The sequence below is a fragment of the Rhodnius prolixus genome, unplaced genomic scaffold, assembly GCF_049639745.1.
Source record: "Rhodnius prolixus isolate KJV_2025 unplaced genomic scaffold, Rpr scaffold_5, whole genome shotgun sequence".
In the NCBI taxonomy this organism is placed as follows: domain Eukaryota; kingdom Metazoa; phylum Arthropoda; class Insecta; order Hemiptera; family Reduviidae; genus Rhodnius; species Rhodnius prolixus.
In genome coordinates, this window is record NW_027411624.1 from 26,417,060 (window position 1) to 26,437,601 (window position 20,542).

Below are 20,542 nucleotides of genomic sequence, written 5' to 3' on the forward strand. Positions count from 1 at the left end.
ATTTTGCAACACAAAGTAGATCTTCTTTTTTTCTCTTAATCGAACATTTTCTTTAAGTGTGATCAGAGCAATCGATTGAGTAAAATAAGAATTGGACGTAGAAATATATTAGGTAAGAGGAGAGTAGAAATGCTAATTAAGCTAGTATTAGAATAGTGGATAAAAGAGCAACTTTATGTTCTTTCTTCACTTTGTTAATACATAAAAGAATAAATGAATAAGAAATATAAGAAAATGGAATAGTAAAAAAGGAGAATGTACGTACATGAAGAAAGCTTACGCTGAAGAGAAGAAGGTTGTAATAGTATGTTGACTTTGACCGTGAGAGGCATGGAGGGAGTTAAGAGAGAGATGGAGAGTGGACAACTTTCACGCGGGCACTCTGGCAGCAAGAACAGGAGAGCCACACGGCGTGGTGTGTGGAAAGTGGGCCAAGCACCACATTCCGCGACACACTTCCCCGCCAGTAACCTACACCACAAACACATACACAAAATCCTACCTTCCACTTATTCCTTCCTTCCGTCGCACTCTTCTAAAGCAGACCCAGAACGCATACTCACTCACACACCTGTTCCACAACTGTGTTAACCTCAAAAAACACCCAACACTCCAAACGAATCCGGCCCACCCTTTACATCCTTACTAACATATTTACACTATCAACAATTTATACAAAACATGTTTATCATATGGAACGATTGAACAGATCCTGTAGTACCAGGTCCTTGGATTGATCCTAAGTATATTCACAACCAACGAGCATATAAACTTAATTTAGATAGCAGATCGTACAGGGAGCAAAGTATGTACCCACTCAAGCTATAGGAATATATCTGTACCTCGGAGGGAAAAGGCACCATGTCCATTTTTTTCGATTTTCAGATTTTGGCATCATTTTACAAATTTTTTGTTGCTCTTTCTAGAGGTGTAAAGCACTATGTCCTATGTTTACTATTAAGCGATTTATGTATTTTTAAAAAGCACTATGATACTTCATTGCTTATGGGTAAAAGGCACTACATGGACATAAATTTTTTTCACAATGGAGATCTAAATAAAATATTTTAAAATATGGGAGTTAAAGTGGCCGTACGTAATGTAATAATTATGGTGAAGAAGTACAGGAAAGAGTATAACCGGAAAAGTGGAACAAAAAATGAATTTGGAAAAATATCTTTATTTGGCTCCCCTGTAAAATTTACTTTTTGTGACATGGTGCCTTTTCCCTCCGAGGTACAGATATCTTCTCACAGTACAATCACTCAAATTCAAAAAATTAAATCCAAAGACAGCAAGACTTCTACTTCTGGAAATAGAAACAGGTTATTGGTGAAAATCAGCAAGTTGATTGAAGCGACATATGGAAAAAAGATTGGTCCAGAAAGATTACTAAAATGAGATATAATAAAATATGGGATGGAAACTTGTAAGACTTTCTCTTACAATAAAACGAGACAAAGTTTCTAAAAACTCAACATTTTAGCTTTCCAAGCAGAGAGTACTCTCTTTTTCAGCTCACATCTTGTACAATTTTCATCTGTAACAAATAATCCATCTCACCAATATATAATAAATACAAAATCACTTTTACGGAACAATGTTTCAAAGAAAAGCAATCTTTTATAAAGTGAGCGTTTATAAACATTCTTAATTTAATTAAAATTCTTTAGTAATAAATGTTTCTTGTAGAATCTTGACTGAAATTTTAAAACGCGATTAATGAATAAAATAGAAACACTAAATTCAAAAATAAAAATTCCAATGTGAACTTATTTACCAAATGAACCCAATACTTACATACAAAACGTTCAACAAAATGAAACACTTTCTAAAATATATGTTAAGAGTGTACATTCACTAGAACGATGAAAGAAAGTGTATTCGAGCGGATGCCAGGTGTTTAGAGGGCCAGACAGATGGTTTAAACTTCAACGTACAAAAAAACATATGAACTTAGCGTCAAAACAATCTAATTACAGGGCCAAAAGAATATTGTAAGAATAAATCTTAGTAAAACACCCATAGTGCTTTTTTACTAGAATTTATTTCGCAATTTAAAATTTTTCTAAAAACTGTACTTAAAAGAACCACAGCTTAAATATTGGTTTATGATTTTGTAGATTCAATTTTATGATCGGGGCCATTTTCGACCATTTCATTTTAGTAGTCGTCAGAAATACATTGGATTAATAAAATGTAACTTTTATTTCACATTGTTCAAGGTCACAATTGCAGGCAACCAGTATTCTTTAAAGTGAAGAAATGTTATTGTTTATTAATAATTAGAAAAGGGTACAATGTTTAGATGTGATAAATCATAATTCCAATATACGAGGGGGTACCCAAAAATAACCGGAATTGCGTTGCCGCGCATGGAGCTTATGTAGTACGCATTTCTGCCGCTAGACGTGTATAGCGCAATTCCTTGCCAGTTCAGTCCTGCCTGTGTTGTCTGCCTGGCTTGTTCTGTTCATCTGCAGTGATTGTTTTTACCAGCGCTGTTTTGTTCTTTTTTCGTTTTTTATGATGGCAAGTTTAAGTGAACAACGTGCAGCTCTGAAATTTTGTTTTCTACTCGGCAAAAATGCTGCTGAAAGTGTTTTAATGTTGAAAACAGCTTACAAAGATGACGCTATGGGAAAAACTCAAGTATACGAGTGGTTTACTCGGTTTAAAAATGGCGACATGTCGATTGATGACAAACCTCGTTCTGGACGTCCATCAACTGCCCGAATCGACGAAAATGTTGAAAAAATTCGAGAGCTGGTGTTCACAGACCGTCGACAGACAATTGATCAACTGTCAGAGAGTAGTGGGTTATCTTGGAGCTCGGTTCAGCGAATTTTAACGGAAGATTTGGGGATGAAAAGGGTTGCTGCCAAGTTTGTTCCTCGAGTTCTGACTGACAATCAAAAAGAACATCGAGTTGAAACATGTCGTGCTTTGAAACAACAGCTTGAAACTGATCCAGACTTTCTGTCAAAGGTCATTACTGGTGATGAGTCATGGTGCTATGGTTATGACCCAGAAACAAAGCAACAGTCGAGCCAATGGAAGACGTCATCTTCACCCCGACCAAAAAAATGTCGTCAAGTCAAGTCAAACATCAAAACAATGCTGATTTGCTTTTTTGATACCAAAGGCGCAGTCCATTCAGAGTTTGTCCCCCCAGGTCAGACCGTCAATCAAACCTTGTATTTGGAAGTTTTGAAAAGATTGCGCAATAGTGTTCGCCAAAAAAGACCCGATTTGTGGCAAACAGGAGACTGGTTCTTCCACCACGACAATGCACCTGCACACACAGCCATCTCTGTTACACAGTTTTTGGCTAAAAATGGCATGGTTCCGCTGCCCCACGCACCTTACTCGCCTGACCTGGCTCCGTGCGACTTTTTCTTATTTCCACGCATGAAAAAGGGCATGAAAGGTCACCGATTTGACAACATTGAAGAGGTCAAGAAAAAAAACGAAGAAGGAGCTGTCAGCCATTTCTAAAGATGACTACAAAAAATGTTTCGAACAGTGGAAGCACCGGTGGGACAAATGTATTAGTTGTAATGGAGAGTATTTTGAAGGGGATAAGGTTGTTCTGTAAAAAATTTGTAAATAAATAGCTTTTAAAAAATAATTCCGGTTTTTTTTGGGTACCCCCTCGTAAATACCAATATTCATAATTGGCATGGTCGCAACACTTCCTCGTAATAATTTATGGGAAAGATTAGTATGTAAAATATCAAAGATAAAAATATGCATTGTAGCTACTAACGGAGTATTATTACAACTGAAATAAATGGACTGTTCGCTTATTTCAAACAGAAGAACTTTAATTTACCAATCTAAATTATCAAGGTAAAAAAAAAAAACTATCAAAGTATAAAACAGACATATCTAGAGGGAAAAGTGAATTACTGTTATTATAAAGAGAAAGGAAAACAATAGATATCAGAAGTAATCGGTCCATTAGTCTCAGATAAAATTGGTTTCGATTTCGAAGCTAACCGCTCTTTATATCCCAGGGCCAAGGACGACAGTCAATTCGTCACTCTACCTTTCTCGCCGCAATGAAAATATTTTAAAAAGAATGTAGGTTGGTGATTATTTACACTTACTTCACTAATAAAAACTGATTCCAACAGGGAAAAATGGCCACAAAACTCTTCTTCAAGAAAGAAATTAAATATATCCTTAATACTTAATGATGTAAAAAGTGAAACAAATAATTTTTGAAGAATGTAGAAGTAAACTGGGTAATTTCAAAATTAAGTTAAGAGAGTTAGGTTAATTCTAAGTTAAAAGAAAAATTGTTGAAGCCGTTTGTAGAAAAATCCAAAAATACTGTTGGATCCTCGCAAGGAGTTGCGGCCCCCCTTGACCAGAATTTTCTTTGAGCGACAATTGTCCGTTGGCAGCATTGGTTGTTTGGACGTGGTGGAGATGGTGGCCAGTGCAAGGCTTCTGTTCAGTTGCCCTTTGGGCTTCTCAACTGGTCACTGTAAAGGAAGTGTACGTCTTTGTTCTTTTCTGCTGTCCGCCCGCCAAGATGGCGTTCTAAGCGTGGGTCGGCCTGACCTGTGTTGTGTGAATCAACTGTCTATATGTCATTTTATACAGAATCAAGTTGTGCACATACCAAATGTTATTGTCATGTCAATTAATTGTTAATGTTATGCCAATTAAGTTTGATTAATCTAAGTAAGTCGAAACATTGTCAATTTATTTTAAGTAAGTCATTATGTCCTGGATCATGATCCTCCCAATCTGTCATGCAAGTTCAATATAAAATTTTATTGTATTTGTCTCAATCATTTAAGATATTCTGAGCGTCGGTGGCGTCCCCACCCTTCCCTTTCCTTTAGGAGTTTTATTTTATTTTATTTGACCTCTTCCAAAGATCTTATAAATACGTTTTATCTATTGCGTGAATTTGAACATCCATTCTACCTATCTTCATAACGATATAATGATGTATAGCACTGAAGGAGTACTTCAGTTCAAAGCTTAAAACTTGACCCCTCTCCTCATGAAATTTCCCCCAAATACTATTTTTAAACAGATGTTTTAAATAAAAGAAATATTGTGGAGCTGAGTAGAGCATGCGAAAGTGGTCCATAATCTCCAGAGTAAACTCAAAACACCTCAAAAAATACAAATCTTTTCTTTTATTCGGAAGAATTTCACTATCATGATCCCACAATATCATGGATTTGGAGCTAATTTTGGAGTAAAGATACTACGAATTAAGTGACAATTTCATATTAGACAGACTTGGTTATGAAATGTCCTAACAGTCTACTTGCCGTTTTCGGTTAAATGCTTGTTTTGTCTATCTACAAAATTTAGTATTATTTAGGTTAGTTGCTGAGGTACACAGTTTTCAGATTGTAGGATTTCTTTTCAACTTTGAAGAATTGAAGACTCAATTTTTTGAAATTTCTATAATTTTTTAAACTAACTACTTTTTAACCTACATTTCTATTACATTCATAATTAAAAAAACAACTAACATCAATTTTTAAATCTAGGGTGCGCGTAGTGATGCTCCACTTCTTGACTCCGCCTCATTGCCATTAGAACATCGAGCTGTATATGGACCACCATTGCCCGGACCTCCACCGCCACAAAGTTATGGTCCACCTCCTCCTTCTGGAGGCGGCATAGCACCAGGTCCCGATGATCCTTGGCCATTGGCTACACCGGATATGCCGCAAATCAAGCACCTACAAGTTCAATGTGAAAAAACACACATGAGAGTTAACATAGAATTCGATCGGCCATTCTATGGAATGATCTTCTCAAAAGGTATTTATGTTATATGTGGACTAGTAAAGTTTAAAAATAAATTAGACATACTAATTGGGTTATTTAACGAACTAAAGAACTGGGAATTTCATAAAACAGGAACTTATTTTCCACTAAAGGTTCTTGGTAACATAGCAGCGGGATAATACGCTAAGAAATAAACTATGAGAAAGTCATATTAAGATAAAATCAGGTAGGTAAATGAAGAGTTTGCTTATTTGATACCGTCTAAGGAAAGAAAATTAAAGAAATACTTTTAACATAATGAATATCTAATTCTAAAACATAAACTAATATTGTTATATAAACAAATATCTTCACAACCTTTCTTTATGTTACCCAGGGTTCTACAGCGATCCGCACTGTGTGCACTTGAAGCCAGGCACTGGACATCTCAGCGCTACCTTTGAGATCTTTCTCAATTCCTGTGGCATGTCATCTTCAGCTAACCACAATACCGGAAATGGTTATTCCACACCTAGTGGAAGTTATGTGGAGAATACCATTATTATTCAATACGATCCTTACGTACAAGAAGTTTGGGACCAGGCAAGAAAACTAAGGTGCACTTGGTATGACTATTACGAAAAAGCAGTCACATTTAGGCCATTCCAAGTTGACATGTTGCACGCTGTCACAGCTAACTTCCTTGGTGATAATCTACAATGTTGGATGCAGATACAAGTTGGTAAGGGACCTTGGGCGTCTGAAGTATCAGGCATTGTGAAAATCGGCCAGACTATGACAATGGTTTTAGCAATTAAGGATGATGAGAACAAATTTGATATGCTAGTGAGGAACTGTGTAGCTCATGATGGTAAGCGAGCTCCTATCCAACTTGTTGATCAACACGGATGTGTTGTCAGACCGAAGATAATGAGTAAGTTCCAAAAGATCAAGAATTTTGGCCCAAGTGCTTCTGTGGTCTCATTTGCTTACTTCCAAGCATTCAAATTTCCTGATTCAATGAACGTCCACTTCCAATGCGTTATTCAAGTATGCAGATACAACTGCCCAGAACCAAGATGTGGAGGGGATTACGGAGTTCCCCATTTAGGAGGATTGGTTGGAGACTATGGACTCTCTCACAATTCCATATCAGGTGAATACGGACCTCCTCCATTGCCTGAGTATGGAGCTCCTGCGGCTTTCCCAGACCCTAGACATCCTTCAGGCCCAACTGGTGCCTACTCGGAAAATAAACCCGTAGAAGTAGCAGCTCCTTCATCAACTTCTAACCCACCAAATCCATCTTCACCAGCACCATCGAAGTCTTCCGGTAACAATGATATACATTTACCTCCTCCACCACTTCCGGGACATGCAGCAGCATACACTACTGTTAAGAGAAAAGGAGGTGTCAGCGACGAATTAGAAGGAAATCTAGCAACACTTGGTGGAAGACCTCGTTCAGTTGAAGGGCTTCCTGAAGAATTGAAAGGAGCAAGACGAAGAAGATCTCCAGAAGTATACAACATTGTAGTAAGCCATGTTTACAAGAGGGAAGCGCAAGAAATGACTGACGTTAATACAAGTCGTATCATTCAAGTTGTAGCCCCAGGAGATGTTAACTTTGCACTGAATGCGGGTAGTGCTAGCAACGAAACCGTAGTAATATCTTCGGCAAGTGGATCACCAGATTCAGAGACAATCTGTATGAGTGTACCCAGTTTTGTAGCTGGTCTTATCATGCTCTTAGTCGTATTAGTTGTTGCATGTTTAGTCGCCGCTTTCCTATTCGTCAGAGTAAGGCAAATAGACAGGAAAGGGATGACTACAACGTATATGCACGGCGGTTATGATAATGCGGAATTTGTTAAAGTGGCCAGTTAGTGTCCGATTTTTTTTTTGTGAAACCGTAAGAAAATATATGAGATATATTTGTGTTGTGAGTTCGTAAATATATGTGGCGATCTGTGCGCGATCTTAAAAACTAAACTGTGAGACGTTTCAACTCGCTCACGTGTTATTTATAATTTGATTATTATTGTTTTGAGTTTGATTTAGCACGCAGGTCCCCCTGAGGGCTTAAGTGGTATAATTTAATAATTGTATGTGTCGTGTTTGGCTGTGTTTATTAACTTCAAAATAACGATCTTACTAGGTCCAAAAAACACTCCAAACGCGACACGTAATGCTCTAAGTATGGTCCGTGACCACGAATTAAACCCTTCAAATATCCTTTCCTCCCTATAACCTACAAAATCCTCATCCTTTAAGTTATTTAAATTTCCTAACTAACTCTTCCATCCTTTCCAACTAACATCTCCTAGTCCCTGGCCCTTAAAAAACAAAATGCGAATAAAGACGACAATACCCCAAAGAGTATTTTTTTTTTTAATATTTATATATAAATATATAATAATATAGTAAAAAAATAAAATGTGAAAGTGGGTCACTCATTTACGATATCTGAGAAGGTAATAAATAATAGCTTTGGATCACCTGGCTTCAATGATCCAAAAACTGGTAATCTTGCCAGATTGATGAAGTAAAGACTGAAAACTGTACAAAAGGACCGTACATTACGCCCATCAGGCCTGTCATTATCCAGGTTCACCTTCTTTAAGATGTCACGATGACTTGGGAGGTTGGCAACATTGGTATGGGCGCTCAGTTTAAAGACAGAGTTTATAAATCCGTTTGCTAATGAAAATTTTTGTTGTTTTGTTTTTTTTAATGGATTCTTCACATATCATTTTTTTGAATTACGTAGAAAATAAGAACATAATGCTCTTTACTTGTGCCCCGCAGAAAAAAAAAAAACAAATACATGTGCATGACTATTATAACATGTACAATGACTTGACAACTACAAAACAACTGCCGTTTGGAAATGCAGTGCTCTCCCCGGTGTTGGTAGTTGTTTCTAACTTAGCAAACATTATTTTTTGTAAAAAGTTTAAGCATTTAAAGTTTAGGGTCTAGCTCTAAAAAATATAATACTCTACGTAAGGATAAGTACTAAGCTCTAAAATAAGGTTATAGAAAAACTTGTAAACAATAATTTTTCATAAATTTTTTCATGATCACTCTTGATTAGTATACCATTTCTTATCTACTTTAGTATAGTAATGGGAATGGAAAAATTAATCCATTAAATATCTATGTTGTTGCTTTGAAAATTTTACAATTAAATGATGTGCAAAGATCATCCATTTTAAGTGTTACTAGAGTAGAAAAAAAAATAAATCTAATAATTAACTGAAGCAACATAAAGTAACTCGCGCAATAGTTCTTTATAAGAAATCCTGTTTAAAGTTTGAGTAACTTGGTAAAAGGAATGAAGCGCATTTTATTCTCAAGAGATATTCCTTCTTGGATGATACTACCTGCCGATTAGATGAAGTTCTCTGGAGATTGAGAAATTTGAAATTGTGTTCATATTCATGAAAACTTTAGCTTCCAGATGAACAGATCTAGTTCGGACCCATTTAGAATCTCTACATATCATGGGGCAATCCGATCTTTTTTGGAGTTAGTTCTCTCTCAAGTATCTACAAATGAGTGACTCATTTAATATAAACACAATGTAAGTTATTTGTTAGTGTGTCATTAAAGTTTTTTTTCTTTTTTTGAACTTTGTTTTTTTTTTGTTTTTGTTATTTAAAAGTGCACATTAACAATATTACTGCTGATGTAAAATGCATCCATTTTTTTTAAATTTTGTATTAAGTGTCCTTTGGAACTGATATCCCCTCGTTTCAACACAAATACAGGCACACGTAGTTTTTTTTCTAATTATTTAGAAAACTTCAAAATATTGAAATTGTGTTACAGATCTAGTAGAGTAAAGAACTTTTAATAAAGACGAAAGTTTGTTAATAAGGAACTAACAAACATATGAAGAGAGAGAAAGAGAAAGAGCGTGACTGGAGAAGGAGAGAAATATTGGAGAAAACAGAGTGGTGCACAAAGACAGGTGGCCTACTAGCCTGGACTGTACCTATAATTTCTATTTAACTCTCCTTTCTCTATCAATTATCTACCACACTCCAAACTTACATTCAAAATATACACTCTCACATACACATACACACTTCGCACACAGCAGCTCAGCCAACAATTGTGGCACACCAATACATAACTAGTCATGTATAAGAATTTTTCGTTTTGATTTTGTGTATAAACTTTTTTTTTAATTAATAATTAATAAATCATTATATTTTATATATATATGTTTAAGAAATGTGTGTCTGTGTCAATATAATGTAAACCAATGTGTATTATAATACTCTCTAAAAAAATATTGAAGAACATTTTGTATTATATTAATTCTTATTCTATTTAAAAAATAAAAATTACAAAAAAAAATACTTATTTCTATTAAAAAGTAGTTATTCATTATTTACATATAAAATACACTATCTCTAAATTCGTTTGAGTATTTTTTAGGATAGCTGTTCAATTTTTAGCGATTTATAGCGATCTGAGGCACTACTAAAACGTTTTATAACGTGTCTAGGCCAGGGGTCGGCAACCTATTTCAAGTAGAGAGCCATTTTTCTTTAAATAATTTTAATAAATCTTAACCAAGAGCCGCAAGGATGATGGTGTAAAAACCTCTGTAGGTCATTTGCATACACTAATTATTATTTTATGATATTCAATAACATTTAAGTGTTTTATAAATTTATTTTCACATATTGCAAAGTAAATAAACAAATAAATAATAACTAAACCTGTGTTTGAATGAAAAAGCGGCAGTCTTATATAATTACGTACTTTATTTTAATATAATTCTATTCAATTTCTAACCTATCACATTTACATTTTTTTTTTTTTGAAAAAATATCTTTAATAAATGAACTTTTCATTTGTTTCGATAAAATTAAAATATACAATATATTTTGGACAGGCTGAAGAGCCACACAATTTGGATAAAAGAGCCGCGGGTTGCCGTCCCCTGGTCTAGGCAGATGTATTGGGCTACTGTTCGTTCTCTGAAAAACCCGTTCATCACTTTGATTTTTGTCATCAATACATTAATATTAGTTGCATGTATGTATCTTATGCAAGTTGAATTTACATAGTTTTAAAGATTTCTTTATGGGCTAGGGACGAAGAAAAAATTTTCAGTAGAAATAACAGTAAATATAAATCCTATTCATAAATAAAGAATTACTTTATGAACTACCAGAATTGGTGCTGGCATTTCGTAACATTTGTAACATCCCAAATCATGAAGGTTCGCTTCTCATGAAATTCCTTTTTTCCCTAATGATTTTTCAAAAACTGCAGGCGTAAATTACTCGTAAAAAATTATCAGAATTTTTGGATGTTGATGTAAGTCGCATTATATTTAATTTCCACTAAACTGAGACAATACTAACATGCCTTTAAAATTATTTTTTTCTATCAATAGGTTACTGCAATTTTATTTAAAAAAAGTAAACGAAAATCGCTTAAAATATATCTTATCAAAAGTCACTTTAAAGCAATAAGTACCTACCTAATCCATTAAAGATACAATTGTTAGAATAGTTAAAAAAACTTATATAATTAAATCAGTAAAGACGGCCTGATTGAAGTTGTTACTGGCCTGTGGCCAGTTATGGTTGCGTTGACAGATTGACACAGTAAAGCTCCTCCTGAGACAGAAGGTGTGGTTACCTTCAACAGGTCAACCGTTACTTCTTTTATTTTTTTCCTTTTTTTTCCTTCTGTCGGAAAAATAATAAAAGAAAAACAAATGTTGATAAGAATACTGTATGCCCCTTCTGTTTATAAGACATGTCGACTTGATTAAAATTCTGATTGAAAAAACAGATTGGTGGAAGCAATGGTTGAAATCCAAAGGGAGTTACAAAGAATGTAATGAAGTTTTAAGTTCCAAAAATTGACTCATTAATTCAAATTTTGAAACAGGGGGGGACCAAACATTTGGATCACGGACTTACTTCTTTTTTCGGAATCTAATGCCAAAGATAGGCGTATCAATATGCATTAAAGAAAGTTTGTAATTTAAAATGTACGGAGATTTATTCATTATTATCTGATAAAGTATCCAAAACTATCAAGGGAAATTTATTCCCAATGGTGTAGTGATTGCATAATTACGAGGGTCGTTTGAAAAGTCCGTGCAAAAATAAAAACTACTTAATTTTTTGGGGTAAACCTTTTTTATTTTTCAACATAGTCTCCTTTTAGGCTTATACACTTCGTCCAAGGCTGCTCTAGTTTGTTGATCCCTTCCGAATAATAGGATTTGTCCAAGTCTGAAAAATAGCCATTCGTTTCTGCAATCACCTCCTCGTTTGAATAAAATCTTTTTCCCGCCAGCCATTTCTTCATATTGGGGAACAAATAGTAGTCCGAGGGAGCCAAGTCTGGAGAATAGGGGGGATGTGAAACGAGTTGGAACCCTATTTCCATTAATTTTGCGACCACAACTGCTGAGGTGTGAGCTGGTGCGTTGTCGTGATGGAAAAGGACTTTTTTGTGGGCCAATCGTGGGCGTTTTTCTTGCATTTCGGTTTTCAAACGGTCCAATAACGATGAATAATATGCACCTGTAATAGTTTTACCCTTTTCCAGGATAGTCGATGAGGATTATTCCTTGCGAATCCCAAAAGACAGTCGCCATAATCGTTCCGGCCGAAGGAACGGTCTTCGCCTTTTTTGGCGCAGATTCCCCCTTGGTAACCAATTGTTTAGATTGTTCTTTGGTCTCAGGAGTGTAGTGATGGATCCATGTTTCATCTACAGTGACGAAACGACGCTTAAAGTCCTGCGGATTCTTCTGGAACAGCTGCAAACCGTCCTTGCAACACTTCACACGATTTCGTTTTTGGTCAAGCGTGAGCAATCGCGGCACCCATCTTGCGGATAGCTTTGTCATGTCCAAATGTTGATGCAAAATATTATGTACCCGTTCATTCGAGATGCCCACAGCACTAGCAATCTCACGTACCTTCACTCTTCTGTCATCCATCACCATATCATGGATTTTATCAATGATTTCTGGAGTAGTAACCTCAACAGGGCGTCCAGAACGTTCAGCGTCACTTGTGCCCATATGGCCACTCCGAAAATTTTGAAACCACTTATAAACTGTTCTAATCGAAGGTGCAGAGTCAAGCTTGTTTATCAAGCTTCTCTTTAGTCTCCTGAGGCGTTTTGCCTTTCATAAAGTAGTGTTTAATCAACACACGAAATTCTTTTTCGTCCATTTTTTGGAAATCACTCGACTTCCTCGATTCAAACGAATGCCAAACACAAAGAAATAGACCGATCTGGCTGAAACTTGGTGTGTGTTCTTCCAAGAGATGCTACTAACTAAACATAACCTCGATACGCGCCAGTAGTGCAATCTCTCTGACTTTGCACGGACTTTTCAAACGGCCCTCGTACTTTTCTACTTCATTGTAAAGTCTGAAAGTTAAAAGTAGAACATAAATGTAAAAATATTAAATAGAAATAAGATAATTGTCTCAATTTCTTGTAAAAATAATTAGGTGCATAGCAGAACAATTGAACTAATAAAAAATTGATTGCCATAGAAAAGGCACTTTGCTAGATTAAACCAACAGCTACTTACTATAGACACCTTTTCTTTTTCTAAAAAACTTCAATCCGAAAACTTGAAGTGGAAAAAGATACGATCTTCTACTAAAAAAAAAAAAAATCAATTACCTCCTCATAATAATGAGCGCCTCCATCTCTGTCTCCTATAAAATAGTCTGAAGGGAACATAAATTACAAAACTCAATCAGGGTTGGAACCAGAAGTTCTAGACTTCGAAGTAGGATAAAAACAAGCACATTGATGTCCAGGAGCATAGAATAGTAACCTCAATAGCATAGAAAGGAAGTAAAATTCCATATTTTATTGGATTTCCTTTTTCTTGGCATTGTTGCCCACGAAGGTCCCTAGCCTCCTTAATTTTCCAATTGGGCGATTGATCCAAGGTTTTTGCTAAGTAGGCAAATACCCGATGTTACAAGGTACCTTGGAACTAAAGGGTTTACTCCTTTTGCTGAAGCTATCTCCAAAGAAATGTAACCCTTGGTTATTTATGCCTTGGTGTGTGTAAGAAAGAGTCCCTTTTGTTTGGAGTATTGGGCTAGGAACCCATGAGATTTCAACACCCTGGAAGCTGCATAAAACAGCGATCTCCTTCGTGAATAAAATTAATTTGGTGTGACTGTTCCTAGTATATCTAAAGAAGGCATTTTTAAGAGATTCTTCTCCAATCTTCTAGTACCAACTTTGAAAGGCAAGTCAATTTAGGTACCCATACCTACAGCCTAATATTCGCAGTAACTAACAGGGGAAAGAAGGGACTGGCGAAACTTCAGATTATCCTTTAAGAGGATTACAAAGAAGGGCAAGTAGTCACGATTTGTAGATGATATAAAGTAGAAAACAAATAAATTTTTTTTGTGTAAGTGTAAAGTAAATAAATAATTCAATCTTGCGTTGAATACTTCTTTATATTTAGAGAGAAGCTGGAGAGAACTCACTAGTGTTTTAATATTAGTAGAAATAAAATTATTTAAAATAATTATGCGTCTGTTAGATATGCAAATATAATTTATTAACAGAGTACAAACATTTTTTTGAATGTAGATAGATTTTTTTCAGATAAATATCACCCACTTCATTAAAACAGAATTACTTCTCCAACATTGTACGTTTCTCTAGGACATTTACAATGGGAAATAAAAACTAGAGACTAATTATAGTAGGTGATTTACAGTAATTAGGTTAAAATGTTCCCAACTATAAATATCCTACCTGTTCATTTAACCTTAAAAATTGTATTAGTGTTACCATTAATCCACCACATTATATAAAATGTAGGGCTCTAACATTCACATAATTTCTTTGTTTGTTTCTTTATTAGAGCTTCAACTAAATTGTATAAATGCTGTTTTTTTTTATCAACTAGTTTCAGAAGTTTTATTGATTCGCTATTAATCCTAGTTCAGAGAAAACAATGAAGTAGGGTGATGTTTCTTAAAAAAATTTCTATTTCTCAGCTTATCTTCAGGGTAACTTTTGGTATAATGTGTCTATTCAATTTTAAAGGCATACAAATAGCTATTTAATAAAAATACTAAGTACTATATTTCTTCACTTAAAATAGATACTGAAGTAACGGTTTCTATAAGATTTTTTTTGTTTTAATCTTGGCGATAAAATACTCTAGAAAGCAATGGCAAAATTCGATTCGTTAGGCTGGATATATTAACGATTAAATTTATAATGATGCAATATTGAAAAGATTTGTTCGATCAATAGGACTTAATAAAATATTAGGAAGCCGCAATTTTCCTACCAAACAATATCAATAATTAATTTGACAGTTTTTTTAAATGGGAGTCGAAATTATGTTTCTCGCGTTGAAGAACTTCATTGTACTTTACTTTTTTAATTCTGGAATGAATCGATAAGAGATTCTTTCCTTTTCCAGCGTTAGTTAATCAGACTGCTATATAATTTAACTTTCAAATCTTTTACGAACACATTGCTCTCTAATTGAAAACAGACAAATTCTCTAAAGATCTAGATGAATCAAACATTGAAGGTGGTTGAAAATCTATTAACACTATTAACAACATTGAAGTATGTGTAAGAAAATTGCTGATCCCACAGGTGGTATATTTAAAAAATCTTTTAATATAAGAAAATGGAATAGCATTCACGCCCTAATTACTATTTTACAGCCAACTAACTTAGTTGAATATATATATCGCCAGCATTAAGACTTGTACCATATTATATAGATGGCTCGGGATTCTCCAACTGCAATTTAATGCCACTAATTGATCGCAAATTAAAATTAAACCCGTACATTAGTATGAACTCTTTTACAGGATTTTTAGTAATGATTTTGTATTGGTGATTACGAAAAAATTGACTCTTACATTTAGAGAAACTAAAAGAAAAAAAAATCTATTATAGAATCTCAACAAGGCTTAACTTCAGTGACCACTTTGAAGAGGAGCGAATATACTAATGTAGCTAGGAAATTGGTAAACGGTAAGTGGACCTTTCAAAGAATTTTGAATGCTTATATCCTTAGATAATGTAAAGTTAGAAGTATTGATAAATTTGATTTGTAGTATTGATCTTTATCATTACTATTGAATGGAAACCTCATTTTTTTTTTTTATAATTAAACGATATCAATCTACAACTTTAATTTAAATAATGCTGACTATAATTTAGATTACGAAAACAAAAGTAGTAAATAATCATTCAAGCACTGGCGCAATATAGGCATCAATGAATGTTCAATTGTCTATATTAAGCAAATGATTCTACGTTAAATCATAATACATATTATATTATATATGTATGTATAAATATATATTCACAATTTTTTTCACAAAAACAACATACATCACACGTACATACAAGGAGAAATAAATGATACTTAAACATGTATCATATGAAAACATTTCTTCTCACTAAAGGCTTCTAATTATGGAAAATAGTCTCTTTATATGTAAACTTATTAAATCAAAACTGCCCAACAAAAAAAGAAAAAAAAATACAAAAAAAAACCTTGATTGGGAGGCCCTCACATCAATAACTTTGAATAAAAACAAACCACAAGGATTATAAATTTCGATTATAGATCATTCCAAAGCAATATACAAATCTAGGACAATCTGAATTAGAACAAACCAAATTTCCGCTTTCTATTTTTTTTTTTTTGAAGGGTGGAGAAACTAGTTTAGTACTAGTCATAAGTGTATTATTACTACAGAGAGAAAGGACTAGAACCGCCCTATAATAATATTTATAGTTCTGAAGAGAAACCATTTGAAATAATAGTTAAAACACCAAACGAGGTGTTAATATTATGTGATAGTCATTTTGAATAAATAAAAATTCATCGGATCGATCGAACTCCGATTGAATAAGTAATCTTACTAATTCAATAGGCCGTAAATGTTTAATTGATTTTAAGCTTAAGAAATAAAACTTCCTATTTATCAAGAAGTATATTTGAACTTTTGTTACAAACAAACGTTGGAGAAAAACCTTTTTAAAATAAATTATAAAATTAGTTTTTCTTCCTGAAAAAGGATTAAGGAACGTATAGTAAATATACAGATGATTAATAATTTTGGAATCAGAGAAAACTCTGCAATTATTTCCCATTTTTTTTTTCGTTTTTAATTAATAAAACAGAAAATTTTATTATAGTTTTGTTTGAAGCAACTATTCAGAGAAAATGGCTGATAGAAACTAAGTGTTGTAATGAATTAAAGATATAGAAACCTAAATGGATTTACGAGGGTCGTTTGAAAAGTCCGTGCAAAGTCAGAGAGATAGCACTACTGGCGCGTATCGAGGTTATGTTTAGTTAGTAGCATCTCTTGGAAGAACACACACCAAGTTTCAGTCAGATCGGTCTATTTCTTTGTGTTTGGCATTCGTTTGAATCGAGGAAGTCGAGTGATTTTCAAAAAATGGACGAAAAAGAATTTCGTGTGTTGATTAAACACTACTTTATGAAAGGCAAAACGCCTCAGGAGACTAAAGAGAAGCTTGATAAACATTATGGTGACTCTGCACCTTCGATTAGAACAGTTTATAAGTGGTTTCAAAATTTTCGCATTGGCCATATGGGCACAAGTGACGCTGAACGTTCTGGACGCCCTGTTGAGGTTACTACTCCAGAAATCATTGATAAAATCCAAGATGGAAGAGTGAAGGTGCGTGAGATTGCTAGTGCTGTGGGCATCTCGAATGAACGGGTACATAATATTTTGCATCAACATTTGGACATGACAAAGCTATCCGCACGATGGGTGCCGCGATTGCTCACGCTTGACCAAAAACGAAATCGTGTGAAGTGTTGCAAGGACGGTTTGCAGCTGTTCCAGAAGAATCCGCAGGACTTTAAGCGTCGTTTCGTCACTGTGGATGAAACATGGATACATCACTACACTCCTGAGACCAAAGAACAATCTAAACAATGGGTTACCAAGGGGGAATCTGCGCCAAAAAAGGCGAAGACCGTTCCTTCGGCCGGAAAGATTATGGCGACTGTCTTTTGGGATTCGCAAGGAATAATCCTCATCGACTATCTGGAAAAGGGTAAAACTATTACAGGTGCATATTATTCATCGTTATTGGACCGTTTGAAAACCGAGCTGCAAGAAAAACGCCCACGATTGGCCCATAAAAAAGTCCTTTTCCATCACGACAACGCACCAGCTCACACCTCAGCAGTTGTGGTCGCAAAATTAATGGAAATAGGGTTCCAACTCGTTTCACATCCCCCCTATTCTCCAGACTTGGCTCCCTCGGACTACTATTTGTTCCCCAATATGAAGAAATGGCTGGCGGGAAAATGATTTTATTCAAACGAGGAGGTGATTGCAGAAACGAATGGCTATTTTTCAGACTTGGACAAATCCTATTATTCGGAAGGGATCAACAAACTAGAGCAGCGTTGGACGAAGTGTATAAGCCTAAAAGGAGACTATGTTGACAAATAAAAAAGGTTTACCCCAAAAAATTAAGTAGTTTTTATTTTTGCACGGACTTTTCAAACGACCCTCGTACTACTAAAAGAAAAGGGATTAGCTATGCGGTTAACGTAATGGATTATCACGCGGAGATCCCGGGTTCGATTCCAGCTTCTGGCCCTTAGATTTTCTTTTGCTAGGAGGTTCTTTCAGCTCACCGTCCGGTGATGGCCAGTGTTGTCTGAAACATTGAGGTCACTGTCCGGAGGCCGGCAGGTGCACTGAAAAAAGCTCCGGGCACCAATAACCTCAGATATTACGCGCCTTAGATCATAAAATTAAAAAAAAAACAACTACTAAAATCGAAAATATTTGTACAAAATATGATAGGTTGGGTTTACTGCAGTTTCTACAATTTAAATAATAGTAAGAGAAAACAATATATCGTAACAAAATTATTCCAAAAGTAGTTGATGAAAATTTGGGTGATTAGAAAGTTCGGATTACTAAGAGCACAGAAATTTAAAACTAAAGCTCTATCTGAAGACTTCTTCGAACTTATCACTTTTTAAACATGGTGATCTTCAGATTGAAGTTTATCATTAAAATCTGGCGTCTTGGTCATCATTAATCTGTCCCTCAAAATGTGTAGCAAGACTGATTAAGTAATAGTGATAGAATGCAGTTGAAACTAGATTGCCAAAATTAATGTTCTTGGGAAGCGAAGACCAGGAAGAGAGGGTGCTAAGCTGGACAACTAGCTGATTTTGACATCAGCTTTGCCTTTACACACCTAGCAAACTTTTTTTTAAAAAAAAGGAAGTTAGTTTGATAATTTCTTTGAAACCATGAATATTTCTACGAAATCAATGCATTCACCACAATAAGAACTAAGGTAAGTACGGTTTCTGACTGCCAGAATAGCAATAAACTTACAAAAAACTTGAATGAATAAGATGTACGGTCTTAAATTAAAAGAACACATAAACATATATATATTGCAATGATAAGAAAACAATGTTCCGCTCTACCGCACTGCTCTGTGTTCCATTTTACCATTATATCTTTTTTCTTTTAACTTACATTTATTTATAAAACACTTTCTTATACTTTCTGGCACAAATAGAGAAAGTAAACAAACACAATATAGAAACAATCAAAATACTACGAAGAAAGACAATATGAACTTTTCACCGAGTAATCTGATAGCTTGAGTAATCATTTGAAGATGGCAATAAAATTAATAGTTTGCGCAGCTATTCAAGATGTCTCTTGGTGGGTGGGTGAACGTAGCCCTCCTTACGGGCTATTGCCGACTGAGGAAGCAATGGACGAGTAAAGGGACACCATGTGTAGGTTTTGTAAGGAGGTGCTGCAAGAGAAAGCGGATTTTTTATAAGAAAATAATAACTCCAACTTTTCTAGGATATTATTTCTCTCCAGACTCCTTTAGAACTTCTCAAAAGTTTACAGTTTCTCTCGAACTTCTCGACAGTTGTTGTTACAACCATCCTGAGAGCAGTTGTTGGAAATCTGGTCATACCCTTCCGAAGAATACCTGTTTCTTTAGAAAAACCACACTTACTGCAAATCTTTATTTTAAATCAACATTTCACAGTGGGCTCTGATTTGAGTTGAATCTTAAAGTTGGATCCCCAAATATCCCTAGATGAAAACAGTTCTATGTGAACAGTTGTTTTTTAATCGTGATGGTAAAACTCTTACGAGTTTTAAAATAATCTAAACCGCTAAGCAAAATAAAATGATAGAATGTTTAAAACAGTGAGGAAATTATTAAAATCAAATCACTGGAACCAGCCATTGACAGGAAGGAAGGAAGGTTCGTAAAATGATGAAGAAAGTAGGGAATCATGAAAGTCAACTTGTCAGTGAATTAGCCTCAGTGAGAGGAGCCCCAAACTAGGAGTAGGAGCACTATTAACTACTAGAATTGTAACTAGGTTACAGTAGGCATAATATATACAGTTGAGTGAAGGAAAACGCAGACTGGGTATTGGTTACTTCTCTATGAGGAATCTTCCTCATTTGTAAAAGTAAAGTAAAGTTAGTAAAGTAATCGCCTATTTTTTCAGGCCGGCTTTATGTCCAACTACCGAATTAGGTGTCGTGCACGGAGGCGACTAGCAAACATATTTTACTGTAAATTTCTTTTTATTAACTATTAAATAAAAATCTAAGGCCTAAGACCGGGAATCGAACCCAGTACCACAATACATATTAGCTTTATAGGTCTCTCGCTCTTCATTTGTAATATCCAGTTTGAAAACAACTGTGGAACCGAAATA

The 20,542-nt window shown here is 34.9% G+C and overlaps 2 protein-coding genes across 6 annotated transcripts in view; one reads left to right on the forward strand and one right to left on the reverse strand.

Moving 5' to 3' along the window:
• dyl (transmembrane protein dusky-like) overlaps window positions 1–10,036 on the forward strand; it is a 42,355-nt gene extending 32,319 nt beyond the window's left edge. For 4 of the 5 annotated variants that reach the window (XM_074135277.1, XM_074135276.1, XM_074135275.1 and 1 more), the window contains exons 3-4: window positions 5,526–5,802; window positions 6,146–10,036. In XM_074135277.1, the coding sequence (XP_073991378.1) occupies window positions 5,526–5,802; window positions 6,146–7,635 (1,767 nt within the window). In that variant the 3' untranslated portion in view covers window positions 7,636–10,036. Of the gene's footprint in view, window positions 1–5,070; window positions 5,225–5,525; window positions 5,803–6,145 lie in introns of those variants that run through there. The other variant, XM_074135280.1, reaches the window with a different exon arrangement.
• A 666-nt stretch (window positions 10,037–10,702) lies between these two features.
• The window catches only part of LOC141457902 (histone-lysine N-methyltransferase SETMAR-like), a 50,688-nt gene continuing 40,848 nt past the window's right edge, over window positions 10,703–20,542 (reverse strand). The window contains exon 4 of the mRNA XM_074135282.1: window positions 10,703–13,176. The gene's annotated coding sequence lies outside the window, so the exon portion shown is untranslated. The remainder of the gene's footprint in view (window positions 13,177–20,542) is intronic.